The 19,825-nt window shown below is 37.3% G+C and overlaps 1 protein-coding gene across 1 annotated transcript; it reads left to right on the top strand.

The window, feature by feature from the left end:
* Positions 1 to 3,183: 3,183 nt before the first annotated feature.
* On the top strand, positions 3,184 to 4,134 carry LOC133054131 (olfactory receptor 52A1-like). The gene has a single exon (XM_061138833.1). It carries the CDS (start codon positions 3,184 to 3,186, stop codon positions 4,132 to 4,134), a length of 951 nt encoding a protein of 316 aa, XP_060994816.1.
* Positions 4,135 to 19,825: the final 15,691 nt, after the last annotated feature.

A 19,825-nucleotide genomic window follows, 5' to 3' on the forward strand; every position in this document is an offset into this window, starting at 1 on the left:
TTTTTGTTTGTTGAGTTGTCCACGACAGCCACGAGACTGGAAAACGTCAGTTTTCATCCCAATCCGAAAGAAAGGCGATGATAAAGAATGTTCAAATTATTGAGCAACTGGGCTCATTTCACATACTAGCGAGGTAATGCTCAAAATCCTTCAGCTAGGCTTGAACAGTATGTGAGGTGAAAACTTCAAAATGTACAAGCTGGATTTAGAATACACAGAGGAACCAGAGATCAAATTGCCAACATCTGTTGGATCGTAGAAAAAAGCAAGAGAATTCCAGAAAAACATCCACTCTGCTTCATTGATTCCATTAAAGCCTTTGACTGTGTGGATCACAACAAACTGTGGAAAATTCTTCAAGAGATGAGAATACCAGACCACCTTGCCTGCCTGCTGAGAAATCTGTGTGCTGTCCAAGAAGCAACATTTAGAGCCACATATGGGGCAATGCACTGGTTCAAAATTGGAAAACGAGTACATCAACTCTGTGTATTGTCACCTTGTTTCTGTAACTTATATGCATGTACATCATGTGGAATGCCAGGCTGGATGATGCACAAGCTAGAATCAAGATTGCCAGGAGAAATATCAATAACTTCTGATATGCAGATGATACCACCTTAATGGCAGAAAGTGAAGAGGGCCTAAAGAGCCTCCTGATGAAGGTGAAAGAAGAAAGTGAAAAATTTGGCCTAAAACTCAACATTAAAAAAATGAAGATGATGACATCTGGTCCCATCACTTCATGGCAAATAGAGGGGGAAACAATGGAAGCAGTGACAGATCGTATTTTCTTGGGCTCCAAGATCACTGCTGATGGTGACTGCACCCATGAAATTGAATGACAGCTGCCTCCTTGGAAGAAAGCTTACGACAAACCTAGACATCTTACAAAAAGCAGAGACATCACTTTGCCAACAAATGTCCATCTAGTCAAAGATATGGTTTTTCCAGTAGTCATGTATGGATGTGAGAGTTGGGCCATTAAGAAGGCTAAGAGCCAAAGAATTGATAGCTTTTAATTGTGATGTTGGAGACGACTCTTGAGAGTCCCTTGGACTACAAGGAGATCAAATCAGTCAATCCTAAAGGAAATCAACCCTGAATATTCAATGAAAGAACTGATGCTGAAGCTGAAGTTTCAATACTTTGGCCACCTGATGTGAAGAGCTGACTCTTTGGAAAAAACCTTGATGATGGGGAAGACGGAGGGCAGGAGGAGAAGAGGATGACAGAGGGTGAGATGGTTGAATGATATCACCGACTCGATGGACATGAGTTTGAGCAAGCTCTGGGAGATAGTGAAGGACAGGGAAGCCTGGTGTGTTCCAGTTCATGGCATTGTAAAGAGTCAGGGATGACTTAGTGACTGAACAACAAATTGAAGATTATAAATCAGGAACATCATCTGAGGAAGCTCTGAGAACTGTACCCCCTATTAGAAGTCAAGCAGAGTTATATACATTTTTTGAAACAGATGTATTTTATTGATGTGTTATTCATAGTCTACAATATTCACATCTGCAAGTACTGTTTGGTTGGTCGTTGTGACCCCTTACAAGACCATGAATCCCATTTTCATGCTCCCATTACATGGCGACCACTAAGTATTCCAGATTACCTATTTCATGAAGAATTCATGAGCCTCAATTAGACAATTCTCATATTAATGGCAGCTAGGTGAAAGTCACTCAGTCATGTCAGACTCTTTATGAACTCATGGACTACACAGTTTATGAAATTCTCAGGCCAGGATACTGGAGTGGGTAGCCTTTCACTTCTCCAGGGACTCTTCCCAACCCAGGGATCGAATCCAGGTCTCCTCCTTTGCATGCAGATTTTTTACCAACTGAGCTACCAGGGAAGCCCAAGTATTCCAGATTATCTATTTCATGCAGAATACATGAACCTCAATTAGACGATTCTCAAATGAATGGCCATTATGTACGTTTTAAACCCAAGAAACAGCCTGTATTTCAGTCAAGGTACACTTTTGCCCATGCCCTATACCCCTGAGACATTAAGAATGAGTCCTCTTGCAACTCTACATTGATGATGCTGTTTCCCTATGTCCTAGAGATTCCTTCTCCTCTAGGTGTCTTATACTACATATAAAAGAAATTTTTTAATCTTTGATTCAAAATCTTTAATTTTTAAGCACGCGATAAATTTTATGTAACTCAGCTGTTAGAAATATGGGCAAAAATAGTACAGTTTTGTTAGAAATGTAAAATGTAACAAAGAACGTTTCCCCAAATTTGCTAAATGCACATGGATTTGAACGATCTTCCCTTCAACTCTTCCTTCACATTCTCATAAAGGACTACCAATCATACATAAAGACAGATTGCATTGATTGGTAGATAAACATAATATGCTTTTGAATGACAAGAGTTTCTACCTCTATCTTCTTTAATAGGGGATTTTTCATTCTAATATACTGATCAGAGATTGTGCATTTGCTGGTCCAAGCCAACTGTGCCTGATTTAGAGACAGCTAAGAAAAAGAGATGCTTCCCAAGTGGTCTTAGTGGGAAAGAACCCGCCTGCCACTGCAGAGGACTTAAGAGATGCAGGTTCTATTCCTGAGTCAGGAAGATCCCCTGGGGGAGGTCATGGCAAGCCACTCAAGTATTCTTGCCTGGAGATTCCCGTGAACAGAGGACCCTGGTAGTCACAGTCCTTGCAGTCGCAAAGAGTTGGAAACGACTGAAGTGACTTAGCAAGCAGCCAATAGAGGAAAAGAGACTAGTAAAGCTGTTAACTGAAATACGTAATGTGGAGAAATTCATTAAACTCTGATTAAAATGCAACTTTCACACAATATAAACAAATCTATTTTCTTTCCCCACAGGTCTGGAATGAAATAATAGTCAATTCAGCAGTTTATTTCCCAATTCAGTTATTTTTCAGATTTAAAAGCATTGCCCATCTCTGCACATCACATTTTATTGTGGTACAAGAACTATGGTACTGTGTGTGTGGATGTCTTTCCTAAAAACAGTGATGTCTCTCTGTTGGCCTTTGTTTTACCCTTTACATGTAAATAAGACTGATTGTATTATCCAAGATTTCTGCATAAATCAGAGAGACTCAATATGATGACTTTGGGCAAAAACAGGAAGATGGAAAGAAAGTAGGATTGAATGAGAAACTTGGGTTTCCATCAGGAGACTCAAGGTTATGTCCATTTCCAACGTTACAATCTTCATGCCTTCTGTGTTGACCCTCATAGGGATCCCAGGCCTAGAATCTGTGCAGTGCTGGATTGGGATTACATTTTGTGCTATGTATCTAATCGCTATGATTGGAAATTTCTTGCTTTTGATTATCATCATATCAGAACGCAGCCTCCATCAGCCCATATATATTTTTCTAGGCATGCTAGGAGTCACAGACATTGCTCTCAGCACAAGCATTGTGCCCAAGATGCTTGGAATCTTCTGGTTTCATTTAACAGAGATATATTTTGATTCTTGCTTGCTTCAGATGTGGCTCATCCACACACTTCAGTGCACAGAATCAGGCATCCTCCTGGCCATGGCCCTGGACCGCTATGTAGCCATCTGTTATCCACTCAGACATGCTGCCATCTTCTCTCACCACTTAGTCACTCAAATAGCAGCTATGGTAACACTCAGGGCAGCCATTCTTGCAACACCATGCCTAGTACTGATAAAGCTTCGATTACAATTTTATCATACAACGCTCATCTCTCATTCCTACTGTGAACATATGGCTGTTGTGAAACTGGCTGCAGAAAATATCAGGGTCAACAAAATCTATGGTTTGTTTGTGGCCTTCACTGTTGCCGGGCTTGACATTGTATTAATCACATTGTCCTACATACAGATATTCATCACAGTTTTTCGTTTGCCTCAGAAGGAGGCAAGGTTGAAAGCATTCAACACTTGTGTCGCTCACATCTGTGTTTTCCTCCAGTTCTACTTCCTTGGTTTCTTCTCCTTCTTTGCACATAGATTTGGTTCTCACGTTCCTCCTTATCTTCACATCCTCTTTTCTAGCACTTATATGCTGGTCCCTCCATTTCTCAATCCACTTGTCTATGGTGCAAAGACCAAGCAGATCCGTGTGCATATAGTAAAAATATTTTGTTCAAAAACTTTACTGTGAGAAAAGCTTTTCTGTTTATCTTTCTGTGAATAGCAACACTATTTCACAACATGATAAAACAACAAAAAGTACTTGTTATTGGAAGTGCTCAAGTTTTCTGTTTAATTTTTTTTAACTTGCCAGCATATTAGCTATTAGGGCATGACAGTAGTCAATAGGATTGTGGATCTTAGCTGGAAAATGAGAATGGGAAACAGAAGGGAGGAAAATAGTGAATGTTTCTCTTTTGCATTTCTCTTTCATTTCTTTTACTACCTGCTTGAGTGTCCTCTTGTAAATATCCAATTCTGGAAAGATTCACAAATTATGGATCTCTCAATGAATTTAGATACACCCAAAGCTTAATCTTCTGAAGTGTCCAGGTACTCTATAAATCTAGTTCTGATTTTGTTTCTTGGTCATCTATGTCTTCTGTCAAAACAAAACAAAAAAAATGGAGGAAGTGTATGCTACTGTTCTTATCAAAAACAAAGCAAAACAGAAATTCTGTCTTTATGTTAGTAATGATAAAATAAAGTCTAAAAATTTTAGTATATCTTCAGGGTCATTCAGGAAGTTATAGGCACACAAAGCTTGAGCAGCAATGTGCTTGATTTTCCACAACAGTACTTTTTCTGCCATTTTCATCATTTACTTTTTATTAATTCATCTAGTGTTATTAAAATCTTAGGCCATTATAAATACTATGCTACAGAATAGCAGCATAATGGCAAATTTGACACAGCGATTAATTGTATTGAGTTTGTAAACTGTGTAGCTGAATGAGAGGAAAAGAGACACATGACAATGAGAGAGAAATGGTTGTAGAATGCACAAATTAATCTCCAGATATTTTAGGAAATTAAATACTTAGAGGCCCAGAGTGTCAGTCTCTCACATGGTGAGAAACGTCCAGTCTTCATGGGAATTTTATTGTTCTGACTCCCTTGGGTCCAGGTGTGGAAAGGCACACTGTCTACTCTCCCAAGATCAGGGAATAAGGAAGCTACAGGACAAATCGTGAATACCCTCACTCTCTCAAGTGCCAAAATTTGAGCAGGAAACGGGAAAATCGTGGGCAGGAGTGATGATCGTCAGTAGTAGCAGTAGAGATAAACACAACTTAGTAAGCCATGGCAACTATGAATAACTTGCTTAGTGAATTTTTCTTCAGCTTTATGTTTTAACTATAAGTCTGAGAAAACAGAAAAAAAATCTAATTCTATATTATTTTCTCTATGAAAAGGATACTGAAATCAAACTTTAATTTATGGCCTAAAGTTTTTATCATATCATAGCAAAGGAGATTTTAGCAATTTGGGAAATTATTCCAGAACAATTTTCAGTTAACAGTAAGTAAAGGTGTACATTAGGGCAGGTAATTTGACAATGCTAATTAAAATTTAAAATGTGTACAATCTTCGTTGCCAGGAAACCTCAGTTCAGTTCAGTTCAGTCTCTCAGTCCTGTCAGACTCTTTGTGACCCCATGGACTTCAGCACACTAGGCTTCCCTGTAGATCACCAACTCCTGGGGATTGCTCAAACTCATGTCCATTGAGTGGATGATGCAATCCAACCATCTCATCCTCTGTCATTCCCTTCTCCTGCCCCAAGTCTTTCCCAGAATCAGGGTCTTTTCCAATGAGTCAGTACTTAGGATCAGGTGGCCAAAGTATTGGAGTTTCAGCTTCAGTATCAGTCCTTCCAATGAACACTCAGGACTGATCTCTTTTAGGATGGACTGGTTGGACCTCCTTGCAGTCCAAGGGACTCTCAAGTGTCTTCTCCAACACCACAGTCCAAAAGCATCAAGTCTTCTGTGCTCAACTTTCTCTATGATACAACTCTCACACCCATACATGGCTCTTGGAAAAACTACAGCTTTGACTAGACAGACCTTTGTTGGCAAACTAATATCTCTGCTTTTTAATATGCTGTCTAGGTTTGTCTTAGCTTTTCTTCCAAGGAGCAAGTGTCTTTTAATTTCAGGGCTGCAGTAAACATCTGCAGTGATTTGGAGGCCAAGAAAATAAAGTCTTTCATTGCTTCCATTGTTTCCCCATCTACATGTCATGAAGTGATGGGACCGGATATCATGATCTTTGTTTTTTGAATGTTGAGTTTTAAGCCAGCTTTTTCACTCTCCTGTTTTACTTCATCAAGAATCTCTTTAGTTCCCTCTTGCTTTTTGTCATATGAGTGGTGTCATCTACATTTCTGCTGTTATTGATATTTCTCCTGGCAATCTTGATTTCAGCTTGTGCTTCATCCAGCATGGCATTTCCCATGATGTACTCTGCATATAAGTTAAATAAACAGGGTGATAATGTACAGCCTTGATGTACTCCTTTCCCAGTTTGGAAACAAACAACGCTTGTTCCATGTCCAGTTTTAACTGCTGCTTTTTGACCTGCATACAGATTTTTCAGGAGGCAGGTAGGGTGGTCTGGCATTCCCATCTCTTGAAGAATGTTCCACAGCTTGTTTTGAGCCACACAGTCAATGGCTTTGGTGTAATCAATGAAGCCAAAGTAGGTGTTTTTCTGGAACTCACTTGCTTTTTCTATGATCCAACGGATGTTGGCCATTTGATCTCTGGTTCCTCTGACGTTTCTAAATCCAGGTTGAACATCTGGAAGTTTTTGATTGACATACTGTTGAAACCTAGCTTGGAGAATTTTGAGCAGTATGTTGCTAGTGTGTGAGATGGGTACAATTGTGAGGTAGTTTGAATATTCTTTGGCATTGCCTTTTTTTGGGATTGGAATGAAAACAGACCTTTCCCAGTCCTGTGGCCACTGCTGAGTTTCCAAATTTGCTGACATATTGAGTTCACTACTTTAACAGCATCATCTTTAAGATTTAAAATAGCTCACCTGAAATTCCATCACCTCCACTAGCTTTATTCGAAGTGATGCTTCCTAAGGTCCACTTAACTTCACACTCTAGGATGTCTGACTCTAGGTGAGTGATCACACTATCGTGGTTATCCTGGTCATGAAGGTCTTTTTTTGTGTAGCTCTTCTGTGGATTCTTGACACTTTTTAATATCTTCTGCTTCTATTAGGTCCATACCATTTCTGTCCTGTATTGTGCCCATCTTTGCATGAAATATTGCCTTGCTGTCTCTAAATTTTTGAAGAGATCTCTATCATTCCCATTCTATATTTTTTCCTGTATTTCCTTGCATTGATCACTTCGGAAAGCTTTCTTATCTCTCCTTGCTATTCTTTGGAACTCTGCATTCAGATGGGTATATCTTTGCTTTTCTTCCTTGCCTTTAGCTTCTCTTCTTTTCTCAGCTATTTGTAAGACCTTCTCAGACAATCATTTTGCCTTTTTTTCTGCATTCAGATGGGTATATCTTTGCTTTTCTTCCTTGCCTTTAGCTTCTCTTCTTTTCTCAGCTATTTGTAAGACCTTCTCAGACAACCATTTTGCCTTTTTGCACTTTTTTTCCCCCATGGGAATGGTCTTGATCACTGCCTCCCGCACAATGTCACAAAACTCTGTCTGTAGTTCTTCATGGACTCTTTCTATCAAATCGAATCCCTTGAATCTACTTGTCACTTCCACTGCCTCTGAATAATAAATATTTTACCTGAATAAATAAAATCTTATATATTGAGAGAATTTATTGTGTTTAGAGTCAAAGTCTGAGCTAATAGTCCATCTCAATCCCATATCAACACTGTGATTTCAAGGAAGTAGCAGAACTTTCAGAGCCTTTGGGAAATCATCCATAAAACAGTGTCTCCTGATAATTATGAGGGCAATATATTACAATACAAATGCAAATCTTGCCTTTTTAAAGAAGATGACGATCGATTTTTACTTTACATTCTACTATTAATAGCACTAGGATCCATGCTGTGCTGAGCTCAGTCATGTCCAATTCTTTGTGACCCCATGGATGGGAACCTGCCAGACTCCTCTGTCCATGAAAGTTCCCAGGCAAGAATACTGGAGGTGCTGTCATTTCCTTCTCCAGGGGATCTTCCTAACCCAGGATTTGAACCCGTGTCTTTTGTGTCTCCTGTATTGCAGATGGGTTCTTTACCACTAAGCCATCTGGGAAGCCCAAATAGTGTATGTTAAGTGACTTTCATTCAAATTTAATCACGTGTAAAGAGGACAGCAATTATCAATAAATGTGAAAAAATTAGGTATATGCCATGCATAATGAAAAGGCCATTAAGAATTTGGATGTTCTCAGCACAGTTCCACCTGATCCTTTGAATGAAGGGGTGGAGGAGACTAATTTCTTCCTAATTTCTGAGGCCCCATCCTTCCTACACTATGGCTGCTCCTTTCAGAATGGCTGACAGTCTGTCAAGTCTCTCTATTGCCTGACCCCCGCCTTCCTTCTTCTTCCTGCTTTATAAACCTCTTCTAGATTCAAACAAAAAGGCCCAGTTATCTCAATTTTTAGCATAGACTAGCCTTGCTCATTGGAAAGTCCATTCCTAGTCTAACATGTAATAGTCTGTGATCAAAACCCAAATAAGCAGTAGAGTTTTCAAGTCCTTGCTGTTTTCTGCTAAATATGATTTAACCCATATTCTTGTTCAATTCCCAGAGCAATCACACTGAAGCCAACAACTCTAGTAACAGTAGAGGGCAGTAACACCAGACTCAGACATACTGACAGGGATGAAGCTATATACACAAATTTTTCACAACTGACACATTAAAAAAAAATCACCACAGTATACAGCCATAACAAAACTCTCCTCAAACTATGAGTGACACATTCTGTGGACCAAACTGTTTCTCCTCATAAGTCATATATAGAAGCCCTACCTCCCAATATGATGGTCATTGGAGATGGGACCTTTGATAATTAATTAGGTTTACTTGATATCATAAAGGTGATGTCTGTATGACAGAATTAGTGACCTCATGAGAAGAGAAACCAGAAAGGTTAAAGTAAAAATTTAAAAGCTGCTACTACATTTTAGTCAAAAATTCACAGTAGAATACATGATTAGAAACAAATAAAAAACACATAGACTTGGAAGAGGAAAAAGATGGAAACCATACAGGCTAATGAAAATAAGATGCTATCACAGAAAATAGTATTATTTTACCAAAGAGACATTTTATACAAATCTCATGGTTTAAACAAATTACAAATCTAGAAAAGAGACCAAAATTGAAAAGAAAGAAAGAAAAGAAACAGAGAAACATTAAGGAAAACCATCTGAACCTGAAGTGGTTGAGAGAAAAACAAGGAAAAAAAAAATTGCAGATCTAGAGCAACTAGAAAACAAAAATGATAACATGGCAGTACTAAGTTCTCATTTGTCAATTTTCACCATAAATAAAAGTGGACTGAATTCAATCAAGAGACGCAGCCTGGCTGGATGGACTAAAGGAAAGAATTATATATTACTGACAGGAGACTTAGCTCTAAAGACAGAAGTTGGCTAACGTGAAGGGATGGGAGATGATACTCCAAAGAAATGGCAGTCTAAAGAAACCAGCTTTTATTACATTCACATCAGACAGCATAGACTTCAAACCAAAAAAGGTAACCAGAGCAAAAGACAGACATTATATATAGGGGAAAATTCATCATAATAACTTGAGTTATTAATACCTAATGTGGGAGCACCAAAATATAGAAAGGAATTATTAAAAGACCTAAAGAGTAAAAACAACATCACCACATAATAGTAGAGGTTTTTATCACTTATAGCAATGGATATGTCACATAGACAGAGAATCACAAAGACAGGAAACAATGGCTTTAAATAAAACTTTAGACCAGATGGATTTACTAGGTGTGAGCAAATTATGTTCTCCAAAAGTAGCAGAACACACTCTCCTCAAGTGCATGAGCAATTTTCTCAAGAATAGAACATAATTTGAGATGCAAAATAAGGCTCCATAATTTTATGAAGATTTAAACCAACCATATCAAGCATCCTTTCTCACCATAATCATATAAAACCAGAAATAAAAATAACCTACAAGAAAACTAGAAAAAATACTTGGAGACCAAACAGTATGTTATTGAACAGCTAATTTATTAATGAAGAAGTCAAAAGAAAAATTTCAAAGATATCTGAAGATAAGTAAAGCTAAAAATATAGACTAAAACTCTATGGATTGCAGCAGAAATAGTACTAAAACAGAAGTTTACAGCAACATAGGTCCACTTCAGGAACAAGAAAGTATAAAAGATCAACAAAAAGACAATATAAACAGTCAACAAAACTGAAAATAGATACTTTAAAAAGATAAACAAAATTAACAAACCATTAGACTCACTAAGAAAGAAAGAAGGCTTAGATAAATGAAATCAGAAAGAAAAGAGATGAAATTATAGTTGACACCACAGAAATACTATAAATAGCTATATGCCAACAAACTGAACAGCCTAGAAGAAATGAATCCATGTTCAGAATCATTTGATGTTTTAAGACTGAATCATGAAGAAATAGAAAATCTGAAGATCACTAGTAGAGTTAGAACTGTTAAAAATCCACCCTCCCCAGCAGAAGTTCAGGACCAGAGAACTTCACAGCTGAATTCTATCAAAACATTCAGTCAATTTAATAGCTATCTTTCTCACGTTCTTCGAAAATATTGAAGAGGAGAAAATGGTTTCTAAATTATTTTATTATTGCCAATATTTCCCTGAAACCAAACTATTAATAGAAAAGGGCACTAAAATAAAGAAAAATTAAAAGCCAAACACTCTGATGAATTTGAATGGAAAATCCTCAAAACAAAATATTATCAAACTAAATGATATGTTGAAAATGTCATGTATCATGATCAAAAGGAGCCTCCTGCCTACCTTCCCACCATATCCTTCTAGATTATCGCAGAGCATGGATCTGAGCTCCTTGGGTTATATAGCAGCTTCCCTCTCGCTATCTAATTTACTACGGTAGTGTATATGTCAGTGGCGGTGGTGGTTTAGTTGCTAACTCATGTCTGGCTCTTGCATCCTTATGGACTGTAGCCCATCAGTCGCCTCTGTCCATAGAATTCTCCAAGCAAGAATACTGGAGTGGGAAGCCATTCCCTTCTCCAGGGGATCCTCCTGACCCAGGGATCAAACCTGGGTTTCCTGCCTTGTCGGTGTCTCTATTCCTACCCCTCAAATAGGTTCATCAGTACCATTTCTCCAGATTCAGAAAATAACACAACACTGTAAAGCAATGATTTTTTAATCAAAAATGAAATAATTAAAAATAAATAAGAGAGAGGAACACAAAAAATTTAAAAAGAAGAGAATAGAAGAGAGAGAAACTAGGAAATACTGGTCAACAGTGGTAACATCTAACACAGGTGTAGAGACAATCTGCTGTATTTTCACCAGAGTACATCCTGAGAAGAATGAATCTTCTAAACATGATGTGACTCTGCTCTACCACCCATTCAGTCAGTATTCTCCTTCCTATGAAACTGAATGTGTGACAATTTAATAGTCTCTATCTCTTACTTACTGATTAACCTGTGTGTGTGTGCGTGTTCAGTCAATTCAGTTGCGTCCAACTCTTTGTGACCCTATGGACTGTAGCCCACCAGATTCCTTTCTCCATGAGGTTCTCCAGGCAAGAATACTCTAGTGAGTTGCCCTTCCTTCCTTCAGGGGGTCATCTCAACCGAGGGATTTTACCCTTGTCTCCTGTGTCTCCTGCATCTCTGGTGGATTCTTGACTCACTGAGCCACCTGGGAAGCCTCCTTCAGTTTCTAACAGGAAAAGAGGAAATACTATGTCAAAAGTTTATTAAGCTTGATTTAAACGTGAGATGCTATACCTGGCACAGAGAGAACATGATGCCAAAATTATGCTTTTCATCCAAATCTGAAATAATTAAAATACTTATTAGGGTAGAAATATTACAGAAACAAAAGAGACTAAATATGGAACAGTAGAGACCAGTGAAGACTGAGCAATGGAAGAGAGTTTCTCCTGTACTAAATAGGCAGAAATGTTGCTGTTCCAGCCAATTCTTATGTTAATGTGTTTTCAAACAAAACTACATATGTAAAAGTTTAGGCTATTAAGAATAATAATGATATGATTATTTGAATAAAACTCTAGCATATGCTAACTTTCCTATTCTTGCAGAAATACTAGGAATGGGAATGCTGGGGTATTTGCTATGTGTAAGGCTAACTTTTAAAACAAACTTCAAACAGCCTTCACTAATGGTCATACAATTTTTTTTTTCATTTATTTTTATTAGTTGGAGGCTAATTACTTTACAATATTGTAGTGGTTTTTGTCATACATTGACATGAATCAGCCATGGATTTACATGTATTCCCCATCCCGATCCCCCCTCCCACCTCCCTCTCTACCTGATCCCTCAGGGTCTTCCCAGTGTACCAGATGGCCTTACAATTTTACACCCCCATCAGCAGTGTATGAGAGTTTTGGATGTTCCTCATTATCACCAGTGATTGACAATGTCAATCTTTAAATCTGCATTTATTGTAGTTGATGAGTAATTATATCTGATCATAATTTTAATTTGTATCCTAAAAGATGCTGTGATTCTTTACGTGTGCTTTATGTGCTATATGTATCTTTTTGTGTGTTTAGGTGAAGTAACATAAAAATCTCTGTAACATATTTTTAGAAATATTGCCAAATATTTCTTAATGTATTAATATTTCTGAGTCTATATGTATTTTAGCTTGTTTTCTATCTGATAATGATTATAACTTTACACACTACTGTTTTCTGTGCTGCTGCTATCATCATGAAGGGCAAAAATTTTAAGAGTTACTAAAAAAGACTTATTTTTAATGAGTTTTTTAATTGTTGTGAATGTTTTTGCATTTCCTAATAAAAAAATTGACTGGCTATATATTTTTCAAATATTTCCTCCAAGTTGTTGGTTTTAATTTAATCTAATAGTTTGTTAACAGATATTTATTTATTTTCATGAAGCCTAATTTATCTGTTTATACTCTTGGATTATGCTTTTTGGTCCTTTCTAGGAAATATTTGGCTAATATGATAACAAAAGTGTTCTTATGTTTAGCTTTATGATCCATTTTCAGTTATTTCATTATCATTTGTTAAAAACAAAGCTATTTTTTTAAAAAAAATGGCTATCCTGTTGTTTAAATATCATTTGTATAAAAGACTATTCTCCATTGAATTGTCTCAACATTGTTTTTGAGAATCAATTTATTTTTTATGTAGCAATTAATACTGACCTCATATTCTGTATGCTTTTTGGCAGTTTAGCAGATTTTAGAGATAGAAGTCATTCAGTGACTCATATTATTAAAATAAGAGATGGACAGAAAAGAGTTCTTAAGTCTTACTCTGCTAATGACCTAGTTTGCAGACTGATGTTTGCTTCATAATGAATACATATCTGTAATTGTGGTAAACAAATTAAAAATGATGACATTAACATTAAACAATATTTAATAACATTTCTAAAATAGATGAACAAGGAAAAGAGAAGGGAAAAGGAAAGAAAGAAAGAAAAAAAAAAAAACCCAACAAGCATAAGGATTGATTTAGGTATGAAGGTATTTCTAGATGTTAAAATAAAGAAAAAGTAAATTCATCCTTCCGGGAGCAAAATTAACTGGGGACAGTTTTTCAAATATATTAACATGAACTGAAATCTGAATAAGATATGCTAACCTTCTATAATGGAGAAGGCAATGGCACCCCACTCCAGTGCTCTTGCCTGGAAAATCCCATGGATGGAGGAGTCTGGTGGGCTGCAGTCCATGGGGTCACAAAGAGTCAGACATGACTGAGCGACATCACTTTCACTTTTCACTTTCAGTTTTCACTTTCATGCATTGAAGAAGGAAATGGCAACCCACTCCAGTGTTCTTGCCTGGAGAATCCCAGGGACGGGGGAGCCTGGTGGGCTGCCCTCTATGGGGTCACATAGAGTCGGACATGACTGAAGGGACTTAGCAGTAGCAGCAGCAGCAGCCTTTTATAATGGGAACTGAGTGAAGAAAATGAAAAAAAAAATTTTTTTGTGTTGGAGTATTGTTCTAGTAGATGATATGTTGAAGGTAACTGATTTATTTTAAGTAGGTGAAATTGCCATCATATTTGTATAATTTGAGTGTGAGGACTCAGGTTAGAACTTGGGGAAAAATCAAAATTTATACTCAATTAGTAGAAGGGAACAGGTGAAAAATGAAATGGTAAATCAGAAAATAAAAGATAGGCTGAAGAGATGTATAGATGTCATTTGGACCTCTGAATCAATTCTATTCAGCATGAATCAATATAATGCTTTCATTCTCCACAGGAGAATTTCTGGAAGGAAAATTTAGGATCTTTTCCTTTTCATCATATCTCTTAGTCACCCTGAAATCCATTGAAAATAACCTCCTTCAGCCCACAGAAAAGATTTGTCCTAAATCTGCCAACATGTCTAAGCTACATTAAGTATATCTAAAATGTAGTTACATATAAGAAAATCTAAAAACTGGGTAAAATGTCAAAGAGAAAGGTATCATGTGCCTAAAACTTTCTTAGAATTTATTTGAGCTCATGATGAAAGATATCCTAATTTGTCTCCTTATTTCCCCAAATTTGAAAATATATTTTCTTAATTAAAAGCACATGGAATGATACCTTCGTATATCTGTCACATATAATACCTTCTTTATGAAGGAAGAGAGGAGGAAAAGAGGGAAAATTGTAAAGCGAGGGATGGAAAAATTTTATTCATGTGTAGCGTTTAGTCAGAACTCTCTCTAGTAGGATTTAGAAATGTCAACCACTATTGGTCACACTAAGAAATAAACAAACAAACAAAAAACAAATATTGAATATACAAAAATAGTCTCAATAAAATACAAATCAAAGGAGTGAGACTGCAGGAAATGAGAAGTGCATAATAAAATAGCATATGGATACAGATTTTTCCTCTCAAAATGCCTCGTTGCAAGAAAGTGTCACAGGTTCTTTATTCAAGGAGAAATCATTGGCAAAGAAATGTCTATATTTAAGTAGAGCTTAGATTTTGTTTTTTTGGCAAATTAGGAGATCAGAAAAACAACTGAGATATAAAAAGAACACAGGTATATATAAATATCTCTTATTCATTTTATGCAAGAGAAAAATAGAAGAGCAGGGATGTGTCTGTAAATTGTAATAATAATTTCAGGGATACTAGGTGTGGATGAACCCAAGAGGACATAACTATAATTTGCTGGGTCCCTTGTGGTTTAACTGATGGTTAATAAACCCCTCATTTTATGTTTATAAATCCTCCTCCACACATTCATTATAGAACATAAACTGATGGGCAGCAGCTTTCTTATTCAATTCATGCTAAATAAATTGATGTTATGCCTCCAAGTAATACAGATTTTGCCCTTGTTTTTATTGGAAAGTGACCACAGATATATGATCTAAGACAGACTTACAAAAGATGGAGAATGTCTGTTATAGAGACCAGAGGAAAGCAGGAAAGGCTATCCCAGAGTTGTTTCCCCATTGCAGATGACCCCGTACAAAATGGATTTGTGTTCCTGACGCTGAATGAGTGTTGTTACAGAGGGTCCAAATAGAATGAAGAGGAACTGAAAACATGTAACACAAACAACAAGAAGAGGCAGTATGTTATAAGAGTTGAGTGATGTTAATATAAAGATCTGACAATGCCTTTCTGATAATCTAGTAACAGCAGAACCAGCATGCAACAATTAGCAAGTAAGTCTCACTATTCCCAAGTTTACCTCCATAGTGTTTCATTGCCAGATTTTTCAATAATAATCACTCAAGTCCATCAAACCTGTACTCAATTATGTATTTTCCACCTGACATTCCACTGTCTGTACTTATCAGATCAAGCTCAAATATTGCTCCTACCTCTTAAAAAGCTCAGAAAGTGTGGTTGTTTTTAAAGGATTTCTATTTTAATTCTTATTATGTTTTAGAAAGAAAAACGATTATTACTAGAGTCAGTAGGTGGATTGATCATAAAATTGGTCATTGAGGAGCAAACCAATGGATATCCAACTGCTTCTTTTAGTGATTAGTCTATTATAGATAACTGTCAACTGATACAGGCGACAGAATGAAAATGACCTATTGATTCTTTCCTTTGTGGTTTAGCAACAGGAACCACAGCTGCTTCCTCTGTTACTGCCCTGTTTGTTGACATTCAGTGCAGAGTTAGTTGATCATGAGTTTACTCATATGAAGCAACATTATCAGAGAGCCTATAAAAATAAAAATAAAAAAAACCTAACCTTATTTTCACAGAATTGCAAATATCTCTCTCATGTATGGTTTGAGGATTTCTTGCTTCAAAATATGCAATGTATGCAATGCAAAATATGCAATAGGAAATGCTTTTGTCAGATAACAGCTTTCATATAGTGGATAAGCTCCAACGTTTTCACAAAAAGTCAATGAATTGAGTAATGATTACTTTTTTTAACTTGCTGTAAATTTATCTTCCTAAACATTTTTTAAATTCCAAGGTCAGCTCTCTCTCTTCTCTGTATAGTTCTATATTTGAATTCTTTTAGGGAATACATCCTTCCACCAGTTCATTTTCTAATAATTTCTTATGCCTCAGCTCAGAAAAAAATGACTCAAGTGTTTCAGACTTTCTGTTTTTCACGAAAAATTAATGAGCCTAAATTAGTCTAATCTCATTCTAATGATAGCTCTGAGAAGTTTAAAGACAAAAATCAGTCAGTTCAGTCACTCAGTCATGTCCAACTCTTTGTGACCCATGAACAGCAGCAGGCCAGGCTTCCCTGTCCATTACCAACTCCCAGAGTTTACTCAAATGCATGTCCATTGAGTCAGTGATACCATCCAACCGTCTCATCCTCTGTCATCCACTTCTCCTCCTGCCTTCAATCTTTCCCGCCATCATGAGTCAGTTCTTCACACCAGGTGGCTAAAGTGTTGGAGTTTCAGCTTCAACATCAGTCCTTCCAATGAATATTCAGGACTGATTTGCTTTAGGATGACTGGTGGGATCTCCTTTCTGGCCAAGGGACTCTCAAGAGTCTTCTCCAACACCACAGTTCAAAAGCATCAGTTCTTCAGTGCTCAGCTTTCTTTATAGCCCACTCTCACATCAATACATGACTACTGGAAAAGCCATAACTTTGACTCGATGGACCTTTGTTGGCAAAATAATGTCTCTGCTTTTTAATATAATGTCTAGGTTGGTCATAGCTTTTCTTCCAAGGACCAAGTGTCTTAATTGCATGGCTGCAGTCACTATCTGCAGTGATTTTGGAGCCCAGAAAATAAAGCCTGTCACTGTTTCCCCATCTATTTTCCATGAAGTGATGGATGCCACGATCTTAGTTTTCTGAATGCTGAGTTTTAAGCCAACCTTTTCACTCTCCTTTTTCACTTTCAACACAAGGCTCTTTAGTTCTTCACTTTCTGCCATAAGGGTGGTATCATCTGCATAGCTATGGCTATTGATATTTTTCCCAGCAAACTTGATTCCAGCTTGTGCTTCATCCATCCCAGAATTTCCCATGATGTACCCTGCATATAAGTTAAAACAAGCAGGGTGACCATATACAGCTTTGACGTATTCCTTTCCCAATTTGGAACCAGTCTGTTGTTCCATGTGCAGTTCTAACTGTTGCTTCTTGGCCTGCATACAGATTTCTCAAAGGGCAGGTCAGGTGGTCTGGTATTCCTGTCTCTTGAAGAATTTTCCATAGTTTCATGTGACCCACACAGTCAAAGGTTTTCCCATAGTCAATGAAACAGAAATAGATGATGTTTTTCCGGAACTTTCTTGCTTTTTTGATGATCCAGCGGATGTTGGCAATTTGATCTCTGATTCCTCTGCTTTTTCTAAAAACCAGCTTGAACATCTGGAAATTCACTGTTCATGTACTCCTGAAGCCTGGCTTGGAGAATGTTGAGCATTACTTTACTAGCGTGTGAGATTAGTGCAATTGTGCAGTCATTTTAACATTCTTTGGTATTACCTCTCTTTGGGATTGGAATGAAAATTGGCCTTTTCCAGTCCTGTGGCCACTGCTGAGTTTTCCAAATTTGCTGGCATGCTGAGTACAGCACTTTCACAGCATCTTCTTTTAGGATTTGAAATAGCTCAACTGGAATTCCATCATCTCCACTAGCTTTGTTTATGGCGATGCTTCCTAAGGCCCACTTGACTTCACATTCCAGGATGGCTGGCTTTAGGTGAGTGGTCAAATCATCGTGATTATCTGGGTCATGAAGATGTTTTTTGTATAGTTATTCTCTGTATTCTTGTCACCTCTTCTTAATATCTGCTGCTTCTGTTAGGCCCATACTATTTCTGTCCTTTATTGTACCCTTCTTTGCATGAATTTTTCCCATGTTATCTCTAATTTTCTTGAAGAGATCTCTAGTCTTTTCCATCCTATTGTTTTCCTCTATTTCTTTGCATTGTTCAGTTAGGAAGGCTTTTTTTTTTTTTTTTTTTTTTTTAAATCTCTCCTTGCTATTCTTTGGAACTCTGCATTCAAATGGGTATATCTTTCCTTTCCTTCTTTGCTTTTCACTTCTCTTCTTTTCACAGCTACGAAGACGGATGGGTCATGGTGGAGACCTGACAAGCTGTGGTCCACTGGAGAAGGGAGGAGCAAACCACTTCAGTATTCTGGCCTTGAGAACCCCACGAACTATATGAAAAGGCAAAAAGATAGGACACTGAAAGATGAACTCTCTGCTACTGGAGATCAGTGGAGAAATAACTCCAGAAAGAAAGAAGGGATGGAGCCAAAGCAAAAACAACACCCAATTTTGGATGTAACTGGTGATGGAAGTAAAGTCTGATGCTGTAAAGAGCAATATTGTGTAGCAACCTGTAATATTATTTCCATGAATCAAGGCAAATTAGAAATGGTCAAAGAGGAGATGGCAAGAGTGAACATTGACATTTTAGGAATCAGCAAACTAAGACGGACTAGAATGGGTGAATTTAACTCAGATGACCATTATATCTACTACTGTGGGAACGAATCCCTTAGAAGAAATGGAGTAACCATCATAGTCAACAATAGACCCAAAATGCAGTACTTGGATGGCACCCAAAAATGACAGAATGATCTCTGTTCATTTCCAAGGCAAACAATTCAAAATCACAGAATCAAAGTTTTGTCCCGACCAGAATGCTGAAGAAGCTGAAGTTGACTGATTTAATGAAGACTTACAAGACCTTCTAGAACTAACACCCAAAAAAGATGTCCTTTTCATTATATGGGACTGGAAGGAAAAAGTAGGAAGTCAAGAGACACCAAGAGTAACAGGCAAATTTGGCCTTGGAGTACAGAATGAAGCAGGGCAAAGGCTAACAGAGTTTTGCCAAGAGAACCCACTGGTCATGACAAACACCCACTTCCAACAACACAAGAGAAGACTCTACACATAGACATCACCAGATGGCCAATACCAGATTGATTATATTCTTTGCAGCCAAAGATGGAGAAGTTTTATACAGTCAGCAAAAACAAGACCAGGAGCTGGCTGTGGCTCAGATCATGAACTCCTTATTGCCAAATTCAGACTTAAATTGAAGATGGTAGGGAAAAACCACTAGACCATTCAGGTATGATCTGAATCAAATCCATTACAATTATACAGAGGAAGTGACAAATCAGTTCAAGGAATTAGATCTGATAGACAGAGTGCCTGAAGAACTATGGACAGATGTTCATGATATTGTACAGGAGGCAGTGATCAAGACCATCCCCAAGAAAAAAAAAA

Source organism: Dama dama, chromosome 1 (genome assembly GCF_033118175.1).
Source record: "Dama dama isolate Ldn47 chromosome 1, ASM3311817v1, whole genome shotgun sequence".
NCBI lineage: Eukaryota > Metazoa > Chordata > Mammalia > Artiodactyla > Cervidae > Dama > Dama dama.